The 18,978-nt window shown below is 38.3% G+C and overlaps 1 protein-coding gene across 3 annotated transcripts in view; it reads left to right on the forward strand.

Annotated features, from left to right (window-relative positions):
• Window positions 1-13,264: 13,264 nt before the first annotated feature.
• Window positions 13,265-18,978, forward strand: part of PTPRO (protein tyrosine phosphatase receptor type O) — a 233,484-nt gene continuing 227,770 nt past the window's right edge. For all 3 annotated transcript variants that reach the window (XM_059935363.1, XM_059935361.1, XM_059935362.1), the window contains exon 1: window positions 13,265-13,572. In XM_059935363.1, coding sequence (XP_059791346.1) covers window positions 13,498-13,572 — 75 coding nt within the window. In that variant the 5' untranslated portion in view covers window positions 13,265-13,497. The remainder of the gene's footprint in view (window positions 13,573-18,978) is intronic.

Genomic DNA, 18,978 nt, shown 5'->3' on the forward strand with positions numbered 1-18,978 from the left:
TGTGTATATCTATTTCACGTAAATTTTAAAATAAAGCCAGTGGGCTCATCAAATATATTCTCAATGTAAAATTTTTCAACATTTCAAAAGTATGTCGAACAAAATATAAAAACTTCCTTTCTGCATCCACTCTGCCCTCTTTAGAAATCAATTCTCCTGGCAGTTTTTCCTATCCACTTATATAATGAATATTTTTGTACAAGTGGCATTACATCATATATAATTTTCTGCAAATTGTTTCTTCTCCTTAACAATATCTGGGTGATCTTTACATTTCAGTATATGTAAGAGCATCTCATTATTTTCAACAAATTTCCTTTGTTTTATTTTATGTTTGCTAACCTTTAAAGTTACATGTGGTACTCATTTATTTTTTAAGTCTCTGTAACACCAAAATTCAGGCCAGTAAATTTCAGGGCATTCATTATTTTCCACACTTCACTGGGTAGATGCCACTTTCCCAAACAATTCATGGAAAGTGTGACATTTAGTTATTGATCTCTTAGTATTCCTAAATATGTTTTTCTCATTGAGTGCAAGTAATGACATTTAAATTTTTTTGCTTCTGGGATGATTTGCATTTTCTGTAGAAGAAATTTTCCATATCAATTATTTCTAAATTCCATTGCCCAGAAGCATGAGGCTTCTAACTATTTCTTAGCAGCTTTGGGGCTTTCTCAGAGCCTGGCATATGCTTGAACTTTTCTTTGCACATCTGTAAGTAGACAAATGTTCTTCATGTTAGTATCGATCTTTACTCTTATTTTATGCTCCAGTTCCATTTTGTGACTTGGTAACTGGAGGTAATTTCATGCTTTACGAAGAACTTTGAAAGGTTTGGGATATGTTGTTTTTAAGAAATGGAAATGCAGATTGTTTAGTTGCTGCTGTTACAGATATTATGTGACATGGTAATTCAGCATCAACGTAATTTTTCTACCATTTTAAATTTCAAAGGTTATAAGGAAGATTCAGAAGGGACATATGTTACCCATGCAAATAAATCACTTTTCACTAAGTCATTGTCAACATGGTCACTTAATTTGTGAGACCCAGGAAGTCTGGGAAATTGGAAATAAACCTTCTGCAGCTTTTTAAAAACATGTTTACCTCACCTTGCAGTTATCTAAAAAGTGACTGTTAAGTAACACTGAGGTTTTATATTTAAGCAAATGAAAGCAATAAGAATTCATGATATCAAAGATAGGCCAGTGTATTTAGTTTAGGATCAAGAGCCCAACACTAGTTGATATGGATAAGTGGGGACCTGCAAGAATTAGTAGCTTCAGGAGTAAAACAAGGAGATTCCCAGGACATCCTTCAGGTCCTCAAGGGCATTGCCAAAGGACCCCAAGACTCCAATATGTAATTGGCTTCTTAAACTCAAAGTAATTGAGCTCATTTGACTTTATAAAATCTTTGGATATATCAGTAATGGGATTTTTAAAAATCATTTTTATATCAAAGTTTCTGAACATGAAATTTTGCTGATATTGCTGTGGTTGTAAAACAGAGTAGATGCATGTATATTGGATTTTTGCATATCTATTTTCAACACTCTAAAAATAACAATATTCACACTTGGTTTCTGCTAAAAATTCCAACTGAGAGTTTTTCCAAGAATAAGGAATAGAAAAATAATAAAAGTAACAATGTTTATAACCACAGGACCTAGCCAAATTATTGAACAAATAGTAGACACTTAATAAATACCGTTTGAAAAAGAGAATAAATGAGTGAGAGCTTTTGTCTAATCAAGGGTCCAGCTAATGACAAAACAAATACTAAGCCAAAAAAGAATGAAAACACTATTGACAAAATGTTTAGTAAAGCATATATACATGTAGACATTTTAATTTTGATACTTATCTATATGTACATATTCAAATTGCTCTATTAAGTTAGGTTATGATATTTATTTTATAAACTGCTCATACCATCAAATAGCTATCATACAGATTTATGGATAGGTAGACAATTTGCCTTCATCCTGATGGAGGGGGAAAACAAGGTTTTTCTCTTCATTTGTTTCTAGAGAACTTTTTGTGGCATTCTGCAATGCCCAAAGATGAAAATAAAACTAATACTCGGCCCTTTGATTTCTTCTCTTCTGTATTCTACACTCTCCCTAGGTAATCTCAGACAGTTTCAAAGTTTTAAATACCATTTTATACACTGAAGATGTTTAAATGTATTACATCAGTCCAGACCTAACCCCTCATTTCAAGAATGATTTGTCTACTTCCTATCCACATCTCTAATTAGATGTCTAATATTAAAAATTAACATGTCTAAAACTGAACTCCTAATCTACCCTCAAAACCTACACCAGCTCAGTCTTCCTTTAACCAAACAATGGCATGTCCCTCCTTCCTGTCTAAGTCCAAAACCAGGGTGTCATCTCAGATTCCTCCTTTTTTCTCATTCTTGTTAATTCATATCTCATACCTGAACAAATTATTTTTTGTTCCTGCTTGCAAAAGCCTATATAGACTCTCAGAGTTTCTCAGCATCTCCACTACACATCATTTCTTATCTTCATTATCCAATAGTCTTCCAGCTGGTCTTCTAATCTTGCTTCCAAGAGTATATTCTCAACACAGAGGCTAAGTGTACATCTGAGTTAGACAACATCACTCCTCTACACACGAATCTGAACTGGTTTCCTATCTCTCAGGTTAAAAGCCAAAGTCCTTAAAATGATCTTCGAGGTCCCATGCAATCTTCCTTCAACACATCTCACCCTCATGTACCACCAATGTCCGACCATAAACGTTCCATTCCAAACACACTGGCCTTTTTGCTGTTCCTTGAACTCATCAGTGAGATCACCACTTCATGGCCATTCCAGGTTTTGTTCCTATTCTGAGCATTAAAACAGAGCCCGACACGTAGTAAGTGCACAATAACTATTTGCCAAATAATTTAATAAATTATAATTTAAGACCCATGTTAATTTAATTTCTTTTATCAAAAGGACAGATTTTTAAAGTGTTCGTACAGAGCCAGAAAGTAAGAATGTGTTTAAAGATCAATGGGGTCCCATAAAAATGACCCAGAAACAATATTGAAGGGGCTCAGATAATCTAAATTGCAAAAACTGGAATTCAGGGAGACATGAGCTAAGTATGTAGAAGTGAAGCACCAATGGAAGGAAAACCAAGCAGACAAACAAAATGAGTGGTACTGTGAAGATAATGAGTAGTATAAGACAACTTGAACCCTTGACAGCAAGTAGATTCTAGAGGTGTGAGGTGGAGCCTGAAGAGTTTCTCTTGGTGCCAACACGTGGCCAGGGTGTTGTCTATGACAAGGCTCTTGTGAGTAGCAAGTTAAGGGCTCAGAGAAGTTTGGAGCATGTCTTTATCTTCACAGATCTTTTTCTTCTGTAGTCACCTTCCCAATACAGATTTTATAAACTATTATTTTAATTTAAACTTTTACTAAAATGTATAATCCTTTGATCTTCTCTTTTTCCCAATTTATCCATCTTACTAAAAAATGTACCCAGACCAATTTTTCTAAAGGATCCAGCTCTGATCACATCACTTTAAAAATACTTCAGTAGTCCCAGTTCCCTTAACCGGGCCTTTGTTGGTCTCCTGGTCTAAATATACCTTTCCACCTTTCAGATCATGGTTTAGGATGGGTTTGCTGGTGTTCTCCTTTTCTTGCCAGTGCGAGGAATCAAGGGTCCTTTCATCTTATGATTCTTAACTTCTCTAGGTGGTTAGAGTCTTCCCTATTCAGGATGAAAGTGAGGGTTGTGCATGGAGGTTTTTAATGGGCTGGTCTGGGAAGTGCACAAAGCTCCTGCCACATTCCGTGGGCCATGACTCAGACCTACCTCAACATGTAACTGAAAGAGAAACTGGGAAATGGGGTAAAGCTGTGTGCTCCCAGGAAGAAGAGACAGACATATGTATTGGTGAGCAAAGGACTTACTGCATGTTAATATTGTCACCCCAACTCCCCTAACTCTATATTATATTCATATTTCAAGTCATACCCTGGGCTTTCCAGCTTCTAGGATCTTCACAAATTATCTATCCCTTCCTTGAATGCTTTTTAGCATATGTCTCTACTTTTGTTTCTACTTACTGCATTTTATCTTGTTGATAGTTCTTTTAGTATACCATCTTTCCTACTAGGTTGAAAGCTCCCAGAAGTCAACAACCGTATCTCAGCTGAGCCCAACGCAGCAGGAGTTGAAAAATATATGTTTGCTGAGTGACTTAATGAATAATCCATGTAAGCCTCTCAGCTAAAAGGAGACAAAGTGGAAGAGAGTTAAACAATTTCGTAAGCTTAATTCTAAGATTTTCTCCTGAGATATTTGGGGAGAGTCAATCACACCATCAGCAATCGGAATTTGTCCTAAAACACAGTTATCATTAAATATTTTGAAATGCTCTTAGAAGTGCTGATACTCACATGTATGAACATAAAGTAATATTGTCATTTTAAAAAACTATTTTGTCATGGGACAGAATGTTTTCGACCATATTTAATTCTTGCCTGGATTTCTTTTGCTTTTTTAAAATTAAAAAATACAGTAAAATTTGTTCTTATTAAGGTAAAGTTTAATGAGTTTTGACAAATGCATGGTATGGGACTGCCAACAAAATCAAGACTTAGAACATTTCCGTCACCCCGAAAGTTCCGTTGTGTCTCTTTTAGTCAACCTCTTTCATCCCCTCTGGCCCTTGGCAACGATTGATCTTTTTTTTTTTTTTCCCCTATAGTTGTGCCATTTCCAAAATGACACATAAATGGCATCATACAGTGGGTGGCTTTTTGAGTCTGACTTCTCTTCACTTAGCATAATGCATCTGAGATTCATTCATGTTGTTGCATGTATCAGTAGTTTATTTTTATTCCTGAGTGATATTCTATTGTTGTATAGACCATGGTTTCTTTACCCATTCAAAAGCTGAAGGATTGCCTAAATTTTGAGTAAAATTATCATCCTAATAAAAATTATTTGCTCTTTTGTGTTCCTCTCCTTGATCACTCACCAATCTTTGGTGCTGTGCAAGTTTCCCCAGGGTAATTCATGTGCAAATATTGCTATTTTGCTGACCCATATTTGTTGTTTCCTAAAAAAGCAGAAGTGAACCTGGACTAGAGTTTCGCATCTTGAACAATCAAACCAAAACATTAACAGAAATATTTCATATTGCAATGTTTGATAGTACAATTATCATTGGCAACTATGCTGCTTTATTCATTCAACCAATAGTTTCTGAGTACCTACTTTATTCCTGGAACTGACAAGTTCTCTGGAGAAGATGGCAAGCAAATACTTGACATAATTCCTGTGCTTGCAGAGTTTACAGTCCAATGAAGGAGACACTCATTAGATAAATGGTAATTAAAAATAAAAATAAAATATCGATAATAAAAGACTAGATGGTCTATGAAATCTTAAACTATGAGATTAGGCTCAGGAAGTGAAGTTTGAGCAGAGATCAGATTAAAGAGAGGAGAGGAGCATTCCAGGCACAGAGAACAGGCACATGACTCGATGTCAGGAGAAGACATGGTACGCATGAGTTTTCGAAGCTTAGAGAGCAAAGGAGATGGAGGTGTGACAAGAGACTTGAAATGCAGATAAGAGACAGATGGACTTATGGGCCATGAGGAGGAATTTTTTCCTAGACGTACTTGGAAGCCATTGCTTGGATTTATGTAAGAAAGTCAGAGTGAGCTCATCAGATTTGAGCTTCAAAAACTGCTTCCAACTGGCTGCAGATGTAACCTACCATTTTAGGTCCTATCGTGCTTCTAGGTGAGGTAGAAGGAGCTGTAGAAGCTGCAGGTACACTCTTCAGTTAAGAAAGTATTATAATAGTTCAGGCAAGAGGTAATGGTAATTTGAACTAGGATGAAGGTGATTGGGATAGAGAAAAGTGAATTTACATAAGAATTATTTCAGAGGTAAAATGACAGGACATTGAATCAAATTGGATATGGAGCTGTTGGGGAGGAGAAGGAGGCATCAACTTCTTGGTTCCTGGCTTGTGCAAATGGTTTGGTGTTGGTATCATTTACGGAGATAAGAAATGCTGGAGGTATTATTATGAGTTCAGTTTCAGACTTTTTAAGTTTGAGGTGTTTTATCTTTTTATTATTATTATAATATTTTTATTTTTATTTTTTTAAAATTATTTATTTATTTATGGCTGTGTTGGGTCTTCGTTTCTGTGCGAGGGTTTTCTCTAGTTGTGGCAAGTGGGGGCCACTCTTCATCACGATGCGCGGGCCTCTCACTATCGCGGCCTCTTGTTGCGGAGCACAGGCTCCAGACGCGCAGGCTCAGTAGTTGTGGCTCACGGGCCCAGGTGCTCCGCGGCATGCGGGATCCTCCCAGACCAGGGCTCGAACCCGTGTCCCCTGCACCGGCAGGCAGATTCTCAACCACTGCGCCACCAGGGAAGCCCTATTATTATATTTTTAAATTAAAGTATAGTTGATTTACAAGGTTGTGTTAGTTTCTGGTGTAGAGCAAAGTTATTTCAGTTATATATATATATATATATATATATATATATATATATATATCCTTTTTCATATTCTTTTCCATTATGGTTTATTACAGGATATTGAATATAGTTCCCTGTGCTATACAGTAGGACCTTGTTATTTATCTATTTTATATATAGTAGTTTGCATCTGCTAATCCCAAACTCCTAATTTATCCCTCCCCCACCCCCTTTCCCCTTTGGTAGCCATAAGTTTGTTTCCATGTCTGTGAGTCTGTTTCTGTTTCATAAATAAGTTCATTTGTGTCATATTTTAGATTCCACATATGAGTGATATCATATGGTATTTGTCTTTCTCTTTCTGACTTACTTCGCTTAGTATGATAATCTCTGGGTCCATCCATGTTGCTGCAAATGGCATTATTTCTTTCTTTTTTATGGCCAAGTAGTATTCTGTTGTATATATACATCTCATCTTTATCTATTCATTTGTCTATAGACATCTAAGTTGCTTCCATGTCTTGGCTATTGTAAACAGTGTTGCTATGAACATTGGGGTGCACGTATCTTTTCGAATTAGAGTTTTCATCTCTTCTGGATATATGCCCGGCAGTGGGATTGCTGTATCATAATGGCAACTCTTTTCCTAGATTTTTAAGGAAAAGGAACCTCCATACTGTTTTCCATAGTGGCTGCAGAATTTACATTCCCACCAGCAGTGTAGAAGTGTTCCCTTTTCTCCACACCCTCTCCAGCATTTCTTACTTGTAGAGTTTTTAATGCTTAAGGTGTTTTAAAAATTCCAAAGGACTTCTGAGCATGCAGTTAGGAATACGGGTCTGCATGGGTCAAAAGAGTGTTGTATGAAGACTGCTGATATAACTCTTTAGATCATCTGCATAGATGGGGATTGAAACATAGTCATACATTAGATTGGCTAGGGCACAGATACAGAGGAAGATAGTAGAGTTTAGGGCTAGGCTTTGAAAATTGCAACATTAAATGGACAGGAAGAGGAGAATGATCCAGCAAGGGAGATTTCAAAAGAACATCCGGAGATATCAAAGAAAAACCATTAATGTGCAGAGTTATGGAGAGTCAGAGAAGAGAGTGCTTCAGAAAGGAGGGAGAAGCCAACATAGCACATACGGCAAAGTGATTCTTAGTGAGAGGCGTGCTGGTGAGATGACAGGAGTAGAAGCCACACCAGAGTGGTTTGAAGAGTCAGCAGATGGTAAAAACAGAATGGAGACAGAGTCTACGCAACCCTTTGGAAAATATTGCAGTGAAGGGGCCGTGGTGAAACATCAAGAGAAAGAAAAGACAGCAGCTGAGAGCATGAATGATTCAGTGAAGGTTTTCTTTCCTTCAATTTTAAAGATATGAATGTGGTTAAAAAGCCAAGGGATGGAATACATGAAAAGGAGGAGGTTTAAAATAAGAAGGTGGGGGCTTCCCTGGTGGCGCAGTGGTTGAGAATCTGCCTGCCAATGCAGGGGACACTGGTTCGAGCCCTGGTCTGGGAAGATCCCACATGCCGCGGAGCAACTGGGCCCGTAAGCCACAACTACTGAGCCTGCGCGTCTGGAGCCTGTGCTCTGCAACAAGAGAGGCCGCGATAGTGAGAGGCCCGCGCACCGCGATGAAGAGTGGCCCCCGCTTGCTGCAACTAGAGAAAGCCCTCGCACAGAGACGAAGACCCAACACAGCCAAAAATAAATAAATAAATAAATAAGTTTTTTTAAAATAAGAAGGTGGGGAAGGCTGGAAAGAATGGGTTCTAGACAATCGGTGGTAGCATTAGCCTTAGGTGGTTATTGAGAGAGAGCTGCTTTTTCTTAACAAGAGACATAGGGACAGATATGGGTGGGATTATGTTTACTGTCAGGGAAGACAAAAAATGTTGTCACTTTATGGCCTCTATTTTCTCTGTAAGGTAGAAGGTGAAATCAAAGCATTGAAAAGGTCTGCAGGGCAGAGAGCTGAAGGACTGAAGTGAGTAGAAATGGTTGGAAATGACCCTTGTAGTGTATGACAGCGAGTTAACAGAGACTGACCATAGGCTTGACATACGTTGATCCCTGACTGGATTTCATTCAAATCGTCCTCTACCCATATGTTAAATGCTTGCCCTTGTAACTTTCTCTGCAGTATCCAGTTACCAAACAAAATGGATGAAATCTCTACATTCAACTCCCTCTCCCAAACTGTTCCTTTTACAGATAGTCACACTACATAAACATATCTAGAAATGTACAGCTTCACAATTATGACTTTTCTTTATGTCCCTTTATGAGGAAAATATTCTTCCCTCAGGCACTGGAATTTCCCCCAGAACATTTGTGCCTTCTTCAAAATTTTTCTTCTAGATCCTTCTGCTAAGACACATAATGACACCAATCTATCAGTGGCATCCCCTACTCCTCTTTAGACTATAGTCATCTTCACCCTATCTCTCACAGATTTGAGAATATTATTAACTGTAATTTTTAGCATGAAAAATTGATTTGGTGTAATTGACCTGGAGTAAAATTGTCAATGCAGTATTATTGTGCCTCTTGGTAAAATCCTTAGCAGTTAAGGCAGTGCATTTTCAAAGTATGTGATTAATATTTTCATAGATTCTATGAAATCACTATGACCAAATTTTCCATAATTATATATTGGTAACCACTTTTTAATAACACAAATATAGACACTATGTGTGTCATATAGTAGACAGTAAATGCTGCATTCCATTTTTAGTTTGAACTGAAATAAAGGAAGAAGAGAAGGAAGGATCTGCAGACAGTATTTCCACTTAGCAAACAGTATGTCTTGCTTTATTTATAAATTATATTCAAGTTTAAGTCATGCCTTTTCGCCAAGCTAAAGTGAATCCTCCCATGCAAGATGTTAATGCTTTACATTATAATTAGTCAAGAAGGCTAGTTATGAAGAAAAGTTAGATGGTTATATGATAACAATGTCTGGGTGCTCAGAAAAATATTATTATGAAAGTTCATTAGCCAATGCATATAAACAAAATATAAAATAAAACTGCATAACTTAAGGCTGTTTAATGTATTTTATTTTTTAAATTTTAGGGCTAGTAAAGAAAATGTTAACAACACAAAGCATAGAATATAATTGAAAGAATAGTATCTAAAAATGACCATCTGCCTTCCTAATTTAGGATCACTCATCTATAGCCTTCAGTTCGTGTCCTATATTAAATATCTGCTCATGTTTTCAATCTATGTTTTCTTATTCCTTTGAGTGGATGATTTTGTATCATGAAACCTATACCTTGTAATAGAATACTCTTATTTAATTTTTCTTAAAACCATGTAAGGGTCAAGTAAAAAAAAAGAGATAGGTCCCTTAATAGAAATTATTTAGGAAGAAAAAAGAGGCAATGGGAAAACAGTTTCCATGTAAAAGCGAAAATGTCTTTCTGTAGTGAATTTCACTGTTTTTCAAGTGTGGCAAGAATAATAAGTCTTGGCAGTTGGAACATGCTATTCACCTGAGGGTTGCCAATCATTCTCATTTTGAAAGACAGAATTTATGAATTGTCAACACGTCTTTTAGGCGAGAAACCAGTGTTCATCAAGAGAAAAATGAAAACAAATGCTCAGATGAATTGAAAATCAAAATGCTGCCTGGTCATCTGATCTTGAGAACATATTACATATAATCTACAGTTCCTATGTTATAACAATTGTAATATGTGAGCTATGGATGATAAAATGCATCGCTGTTACTGTGTTTTTTAAGTGGATTATATTCTAGAGATCAATGGCTTGAGTTTTTTCTTCATTCTATAAAAAGTAAACTATTTCCCATTCAGCAACTCCCATAAATATGCCTCTGAAACACCGAAACTGCTGACAGCCTGGTAGGCGATTTCAGTAGTGGAAGCCAGGACTAAACACACGGAACTACATTAGAGTTGGTCCCTGGAGGACAGAATTGAACTTCATTGGCAAGGGCACGATAAGAGTTCCATTTGACTCCTCATTAAACCTCTCATAGGGATTACAGCTCCTTCTCTGTGGCTGCTATCGCTTCTCTTTGTATAGAAGAGATAGAAGTGAACACATAGTACTGGGTACTTTTTTACTTATTTAGGAAAAGTAAAACAAAGCCTCCTACAGATTAAAAAAAAAAAAAGATCTTCCAGTTTCTTGCTCATTAACCACCTTATTATTATTTCCTAAGGAAGTAGAAAGCTTTATTTCATTTTGTGAGACTTCATTTTTACTTGCCTGTCTTAAGGCATGCAAGAGATTCTTTTTTATCCGCATTTATTATTTCACCTGGAAATGCAGCATTACAGGGGAAACAGTTGGCGATAATGATCTCAGCCTTCTTTACCAAGCAGCGTTGTTGTGATAATGAAATCAGAACAAACATTTTGAAGCATACATTCCTATATGCACTTTATGTTGCCCGTGGACATTCTCGCTGATTTGGAATCTTGAAAACAGCAAAATAAGATTCACCATCCTTTGGAAGTATTGCACTGGAAAACCAACCAATAGTTCAAAGAAAAACACAGCGGGCTCTATGAATTGAAAACCCCACACAGCTGATGATACAGCATTCACATTCTTCTTGGGTGTCTCTCCTGGAAAGATTCACAAGCCTGTTACTGTTTTAAGTGCAAAAAAAAAAAAAAAAGAAACTATTTTATCCAGCAATGCCTAAGTAAAATACTTTTCTCTGGAGAGAACATTTTCTGTGATTACGAAATAGTACCCTCAGTCTTCAGGCCACCTAATCACAGTGTGATTGAATACAGCGTAATGGAATATTAATAATGTTAATAACTAATACTTTACTGGGGAATGCTTTACTGCTTATTGTTTATTGCTTTATTGTTCCCCCAAAGTGGTCCATGTGTACATATTTACGAGGGCATAAAGAGTTAAGCAAATTGTGATATAAGTGATAAGGAAAAAAATAGAAAGACAACATAGCAAAATATGATTATTACAAAAGCGTGCATCACTGTGAAAGCTCTTTTCACATTTACAAGATGAATGTATGATTAGTAGGCTATATTTCTAATATCCTACATACATCAGTTAAGCCTATATCCATGTATCTACACACACACATGCATATACACACACATATATATATCTTCATATATATCCATAATCCACAACATGGACACACACATACACTTTAAAATCAAACTCTATTCAAAAGAAGAATTGTTGGCAAATTATGAGTGTGATTTTGTCCCTGGCCTAACTAGACATCTTTTTTGTTCTAGACATAAGATAATTTTAGTGCCACTTTTGGGTGTGAGTGGGAATAAAATGCTGCCTTCTGGTGCTTCAAAATAAAAGGAAAACATACCAAACCAAAGCCCTACAAGTGTAGTACCAAGAATAAAATTTTTAGATAGCCCGTGAGTCTGACCTCGAGGGATGGAGAAGCAACTAATATTTTCTCAAGAGAAAGAGAAGAATGGACATAAGGGCACTAAAGTGAGCATATGAAGAGGAAGAAGGTGACAACAAAAGAAGTTTCTAAAGGAAGACATCAGAGACAATATTCTCACATAAATTCAGACCTTTATTCTAGATTTATGCATATGAGAATTTATCACACATATATACTTGTGTAACTATATTCAATCTAAACCCTTCTCAGATACACATATATATACCAGCCATCTGTACATACAAACATGGAATCATTATGTTGTACATCTGAAACTAATATAATGTCATATGTCAATTATAGCTCAATAAGAAAAAATGTACAGAATGGTCCCATGTACCTTCACCCAGTTGCTTCCAGAGGTAACATCTTACATAACTACAGTAGGTATTAAAACCAGGAAACTGACCTTGGTACCGTTCACAGACCTTATTCAGATTTCACCAGTTTTACATGCACTCGTGTGTGTGTGTGTGTGTGTGTGTGTGTGTGTGTATGTTTCTGTGCAATTTTATCATCTGGGTAGATTTGTGTAACCACTAACACATTCAAGATACAGAACTGTTTCATCACCACAAAGATCTCTAACATTACCACTTTTAAATTACACACCCTCTCTTTCCCCTCCCCCTACTCATACTTTGCCGGTGGGAATGGTGGGAATGTAAAATGGCATAACCACTCTGGGAAAGTTTGACAGTTTCTTTAATAATTAAACATTTGTAAAAGTATATGTTTATGTGTTTATAAATATGTGTAATATAATGTGAGCCAACCTCCTTCTATATTCCACTCAGGTGTCAAAGGACAGCCCTTAAAATTTACAAAACTTCTGACCTCAAACAGAAAAAATATATACTTGTGCTATTTCCTCCTGGGTGAGTGTGGGACAGAGAGAATGAGAGTGTTTAAATGGGATGAAGAGAGTGGAAATGGGAGGGATTACCCTCCCCATCACACACACACACACACACACACACACACACACTGAACTCCATCACTACAATCACAACCACCACTTCCCTCCAAGTGTTACTTTCACTGAGAGCAAATGCAGGAAGACTGGGAAGGGACCGGGGTATTTGGTTCCTGAGTTGCTGAAGGCGAGTCAGGGTAGCCCCACAGAACTCTGCGTCCCAGGGACTGTGGAAGAGGTTGGGGCGGAGCCTGGAGTGGGGCTTGGGAAGCTGCTGTCACTTTTATGAGTCCGCAGCCCACAGTGAGAGTATCTCTGCTGCCAGACGACCGCGGAGGGCTGGGCGCAGGGCCCCCGCCTCCCGCTCACCGCGCGGCAGCCGCGGCGGCGGCGGCGGCGGCGGAGCCTCGCCCACTCCAATCCCCACCCTCTCCATCCTTAGCTGTTACAGAACAGCAGCACCTGGCACGTTCCTAGAGGACCCAGGGAGCAGAAAGCGAAAGGGAGCTGGCGCGGGGGGCCCTGCACAGGCAGCATGCGCCCGCCGGGAGCAGCCTCGGCGCCCAAGGTCTGAGGCTGCAGCCCCCGTTCGCCATTGTGAGCCGCCGGGGGAGCCAGCCGGCGCCACCGTCCCCCCGGGTCCCCGTCCACGCCGCGATGGGGCACCTGCCCGCGAGCACGCGCGGCGGCCGCCGCCTGCTGCCTCTGCTCTGGCTCTTTGTGCTGCTCAAGGTAGGGGACCCCCTCCCCCAGCCGCCGCGCTCCGGCGCCCGCGCTCCGGCGCCCTCGCTCCGCCGCGGGGGGAGCGGCGCGCCCCGGGTCGCGATGGCCGGGCTGCTGGCAGCGCCAGCGGTGCCGCCTGGGCGCACGCTTTGTTGTCCTCGCGTTTACGTGTTCTCCGCGGGCTTCAGGGATGGGGTGGAAGGAGAGGGAAGTTTGCTCCCTCCGGCTTTCCCCCTTTGTGCTCTTGCACCGCCGCCGGCACGTACATCAAAGGTGGGCTTGTTGGATGGTGCTTGCTCAGACGAAATGAGATCGCTTTCCCTTCTGGTCGCTACTGCACCCCAGGGCTGCTTAACCTTTTCTGCCTCCCCCAACGGAGTGAGCGGAGGCTTTGTCTTAATTTACCTTCTGCTGGAATTATACACCGGGGGCCGAGCTCCCTGGCCTCAAATGGGCTGCCGGGGCTGGGACGTGAACATGGTTTTCTTTGACTAAGGAATGTCAGCTTGAGCCTGGAGAGGACTCCTCTCCCCAAGTCCTCATCTCCAGCCTGAGAATACCCTTTACAAAGTCTAGACTTTCCCCCGCTATATTTACAGAGGATGCTACCTCTAAATTTCAACGGCAGACATCTGTATAATTAACTTTTTCGTGTCTTCTTTGGAATGTCCTGCTTCAGGGTTTTACTCTGAGAAAAAAAGACAAGGACTGCTTAAAAACAAACAAACAAACAAAAATACCCCTACTTTGACAACTATACGGTGCATAAAATTGTTTTAAAGAAATTTAAGCTAGATGTCTTTGGAGAAGTGTTATGAAGTTATGAGGTAATTGTCTATCACTCGTGTCTTCCGTGTGTCTACTTTAGTTCTTAGTCCTTCTTCCGGCAAAGCAAACTCAAGTACGTCGACAGGTGACCGGGAGCTATCCTTTCAGCACCACAGTGATATCTACCTTAGAAATGGACGAAACATTAAAGGATGCAAATGTTTTCTTATCAAAGAGTCACTTCTTGCTCATATGCACCCTTAATCGTGAATGTCTGACAAGGAGATAGTGGAACAGAGCCAACGGATTGAGAACAGCATCAGTTTTAAATATTCCATATTTTCATTATCTTAATGGAAAATAGGAAAAACAGTTTCCGGGAGAACCAGCAACAGAGTGCCTAAATACGATTCTAAATTGTATTTAATATATTTTTACATTTTCTGAAGCTATCAACAATAATATTATTTAAAATCTGATAAATAATAAGCTCGGTCATATATTTTCACTCTAAGAGGTTGCTCTTTAAGCAGACACCACAAATGTGTACGTTTTATGAACATACACAAACTATGAAGTTTTCTATTAATTTTTCTATTTGTCATATTCTGTCATAACCATATGTCTATGCAACACTTGTCATGAACGCAAAGTGAGAAATTGAACAACCACACATTTTACTATGTAACAGCTAGGACTTACACATATGACATCTGATCCAAACCCAACCTTTGGCACTACTTCAGGTTTCTGTTTGAAATCTTCATAATGAGTGAGAATTTCAGAAATGGTCAAATGATGGGTTCGGGAGTATGGGTAGAGTGCCATAAAAAATGTAAAAATTTGTAGCAAAAGTTCTAATCAAAACTTGATATCAGACTGAGAAACTGCAGTCAGTAATGGCACAGACTGTAATAGATGTTCACCCTGTTCTACATAATAGGTGTTTTCCTGCACATTTGCAGTTTAGTGTCAATTATGATAAACTGCATCACACAGTAAATACATTAATAAAGCTCGCCTTTTAGTAAATATTGTAATGAGACAAGTAATTTTGTAAAGCAAGTCTTTACTCTTTATTTTATGTAAATGTTTATTTTATGTCAACTGGATATAAAGTATGCCAAAAGAAACATATATATATATATATATATATATATATATATATAGCCTTCATATATGTACACTGAATACCCACCATGTGCCAGTCAGTCTTCCAGGTATTTCACACATGCTATTTCATTCACTTATTTTGTTACAGTTGACAAGAGATGTTCAAAGTGGTAAACTGGGCACATAGAGTAAGGCATTTACATTTTGGAAATAGTATATTACATGGTAAATTGGGTTCATAGTATAATCTTTCCATAATTTGGACATGCTTTTGCATTCAAGGTCCTGAATAAGTGTCAGTAAAACAGACTTAACGTGCAGGTGGTGATAGAAACATAACATTCCATTATTAAATACCAAGTTGTCTATTGAATATCAGTGATAAAATCTAAAATGGTCTATCTGTGCTGAGTCAGAAAGAAACCGTTTCCCCAGACCTCCCCCCAAATTTCTGTAGTTCTCATTATGTCAGACAATCTTTCACTACTCTGTATGAAGTACCCTCCACATGAGAGTGAAAATCCCTTAAAGCCATAAAGTTAGAGAAACTCAAACATGAGGCTTGATTTGTAGTTTTATCTTTTCCACAAATCAGAAACAAGCAGCTGGACATAAGTGGTGGGAAAGTCTGAAATTTTGAATCTGTAAGATTGGCTTTAACCAGTTTCATTGAGGTAGCCTCAAGGTGCCTGGCTAAGGAAGCCTTCATGCCTTGTTCCCTATCCATGGCTTAATGATGGGCACATTTAATCAGTCATCGCCAATTGTTTAAATTATCCACTTTATGTTATGAAGCTAATAGCTGCATAATTGATGTTTCATAAGCACAATGGTGGTTATGAAAATTTCTACTTTCATATCAATATTGGTGGTATATTTCTATTTCTAAAAACAGAAAATAAAAGAACTCTGTTATCAAGTATACTGGGAGCCTACCAATCTCAAAGTCTTCTACCCACATATGAATGTAAATCGAGTAGTATTTATTGGAGTATTATTTATTTAATCACCAGATAAATACTACTCCATTTAGATTTTCCCTCTCATATGTCTTCCCATAATTCTAGTAAAAACAATGTAACTTCTCTCACCCATCCTATCTTTACTACACCTCTCCTTGAAAATTACTTCCTATATCAGTTCACTCGCCATCAGTATTTTGTCAACAAAGAGGCAAGTTGTAGAATATGACATCATAGGAATTTAGATTCTGCCTTCCCTGAAATGGTGCTCATTAGTAGTCAACTGGAAGGTTTCCCTAAACTCATAGGTTTGGCCAGAATCCTTCTTTCCCTCTGAACCTCCTCTCTATATTTCCTTCCATTTCTGCTCTTACCTGATACATAATCAAGGAACATTAAATTTGAAAGGGCCTCAATTACATTTTCTGAAAGAGGTTTATGTTTAATTCTATAAAGCATGCGTGTTACCATGTTCACCATAGTACTTTTATTCGGGAGAAATACCCACTTTCCAAGTTCTATCTGCCTTTCTCCACTTCCCTGTGACCCCTCTCTCTTTTTCTTTTTCTTCCTTATTCTCTCAGCCTTTCTCTCCACCGCCACCCCCATGTCTCTCCCCGCACCTCTCTCTCTGTGTCTCTGTCTCTCTCTCTCTCACACACACACACACACACACACACAAGAATCTTCACTTTCCTTCTGGAGGTTTTACATGCACATTCTATATTATACAATGTCGGCAGATGAACCATAACCTTTTCATCTTTCTGAAGCAGCTTAGACCCTCCTCCTCGCAGTGAAGTTTGCTGCCATTAACTCCTTTGTCAGTTGACTTCCTTGACAAGTGTTGTTGCCAGCCTATTAGAGAAACCCTTTTATACGTGACATCCCTAGTAAGTTGGAGAAGGTTCACTGGGCTGGTCTCCTGCAGGGGATTGAGTGATAATCCTTCCCAATGTGAACATCTGTTTTCTTTTCTTCTTTGTTATATGAAAGATTGATACCGTATGGAAGCATAGAAAATTCGCACTTACCTCTTTCTCATCTTGGCCCATAAGAAAGCATGCGTCTGTATGCATAAATAATTAAAACAATATGAGTTGTACTTTATTTTTAAATGTAGTGGTATTTCTAGCATCTAAATATCCAACTTGGAGGTATTTAAACTTATAAGCACATTGACTCCTGGGTCTTATAAGTATAATTCCAACTTGAATCTTGAGGGTTTGCAAAGGATCTTTGCTGCTGGATACAGTTGGTGCACCTATATAAGCCATGTGATTGGTAGCAGCATGGCACAATAGAATGCTTAACAGCTGTGACCACAGATATTTCTTTCTCATTTCCTTCCTAATTTAGTGCCTTCAGGTACACACTTCCAGTGGTGTTGTATTTTCAGAAGCATAGCCCCAGTACAATGATGGGCTCTACTAGAAAGCATCGTGTTCATTTAACTACTCCAAATACATTGTAAATATTTTTGAAATAAATGCATGTCTATTGTAAATTTTTGTCTTCCATTGGGCCTAGTATGTGCTGTTAGGCATATCATAGAAGCTTAATAGACAGGATTCAAATTTTCATCATTATATAAATATTTTCTGACTGAGAAGTGTTAAAATATCATAATATTGACTTGTGAACTCATCTTTAAGGAAAATATGAGGAAATTATCATTGTGTGAATTAAATCATTATGATTACAATGCAATCATTACACCAAAAAAAATAAAATATTACCCATCCCTTATATTAAGAACTTATTAAAATCATAAATCAAAATACCAATATGTTATTTTCCCCAAAAAATAGTACTCTGGATTGCTCCAGCGTTACCTCAACTGCTATTTACTGTCATCAATTAAAAGTCTGAGTTGAAATACTAGAGGAAATGGCTTTCCTTACCTCTTTATGTGACCTACAACTTCGGCCAATACCCAGATATGCAGGTAATATTCTTGCTTCCTCTTCCATGTTATCCTTCTTCTGTGACCACTACCAACTAGAACTGACAAAGATTTCTGCATTCTTCTATAGAAATCCTTCTAATTTTTTGCCATAACTTTGCTTTTAAGAGATGAAGCCTTTGCCACACCCTGGTCTTGTTATATCTATGGTAGTGTTCAATCCAGGGGCATAAACCAATGCTGTAAAGAACTCTTCTGTGGTGCCCCTAGAGACCCACTGGTATCAGCTCATATGTGAGAGACCTCCTTGTTCACTTGTGTCATTGATTTGAGGGGCTAAACCAAGGTTAATATGGCACCATATTAATGGTGCCATATTAATATGGCTCCATTCAGTAGAATGAGCAAAAGAGTGAATGGGGTAGGATGAAACTGGAGACAGAACACAAAGTCTCTTGTCCTCTTCTCTCCTGGTGCTATTGGCTCCAGCAGGTTCCATATTGCTTCTACCAACCTTTCAGAAGAATAGGTGAATAATCTTCTTAAACACCTCTCATGTAATCTGTGGTCACTAATTTCTCCTGATTAGTGAGCTTGTCCTTTCTTAAGCTTGTTCTAAGTCTCCAGAGTGCTCATCCTTAGTTTTGTTATTTTTTTTCCTCTGAA

Source organism: Balaenoptera ricei, chromosome 10, assembly GCF_028023285.1.
Source record: "Balaenoptera ricei isolate mBalRic1 chromosome 10, mBalRic1.hap2, whole genome shotgun sequence".
Taxonomy (NCBI): Eukaryota; Metazoa; Chordata; class Mammalia; order Artiodactyla; family Balaenopteridae; genus Balaenoptera; species Balaenoptera ricei.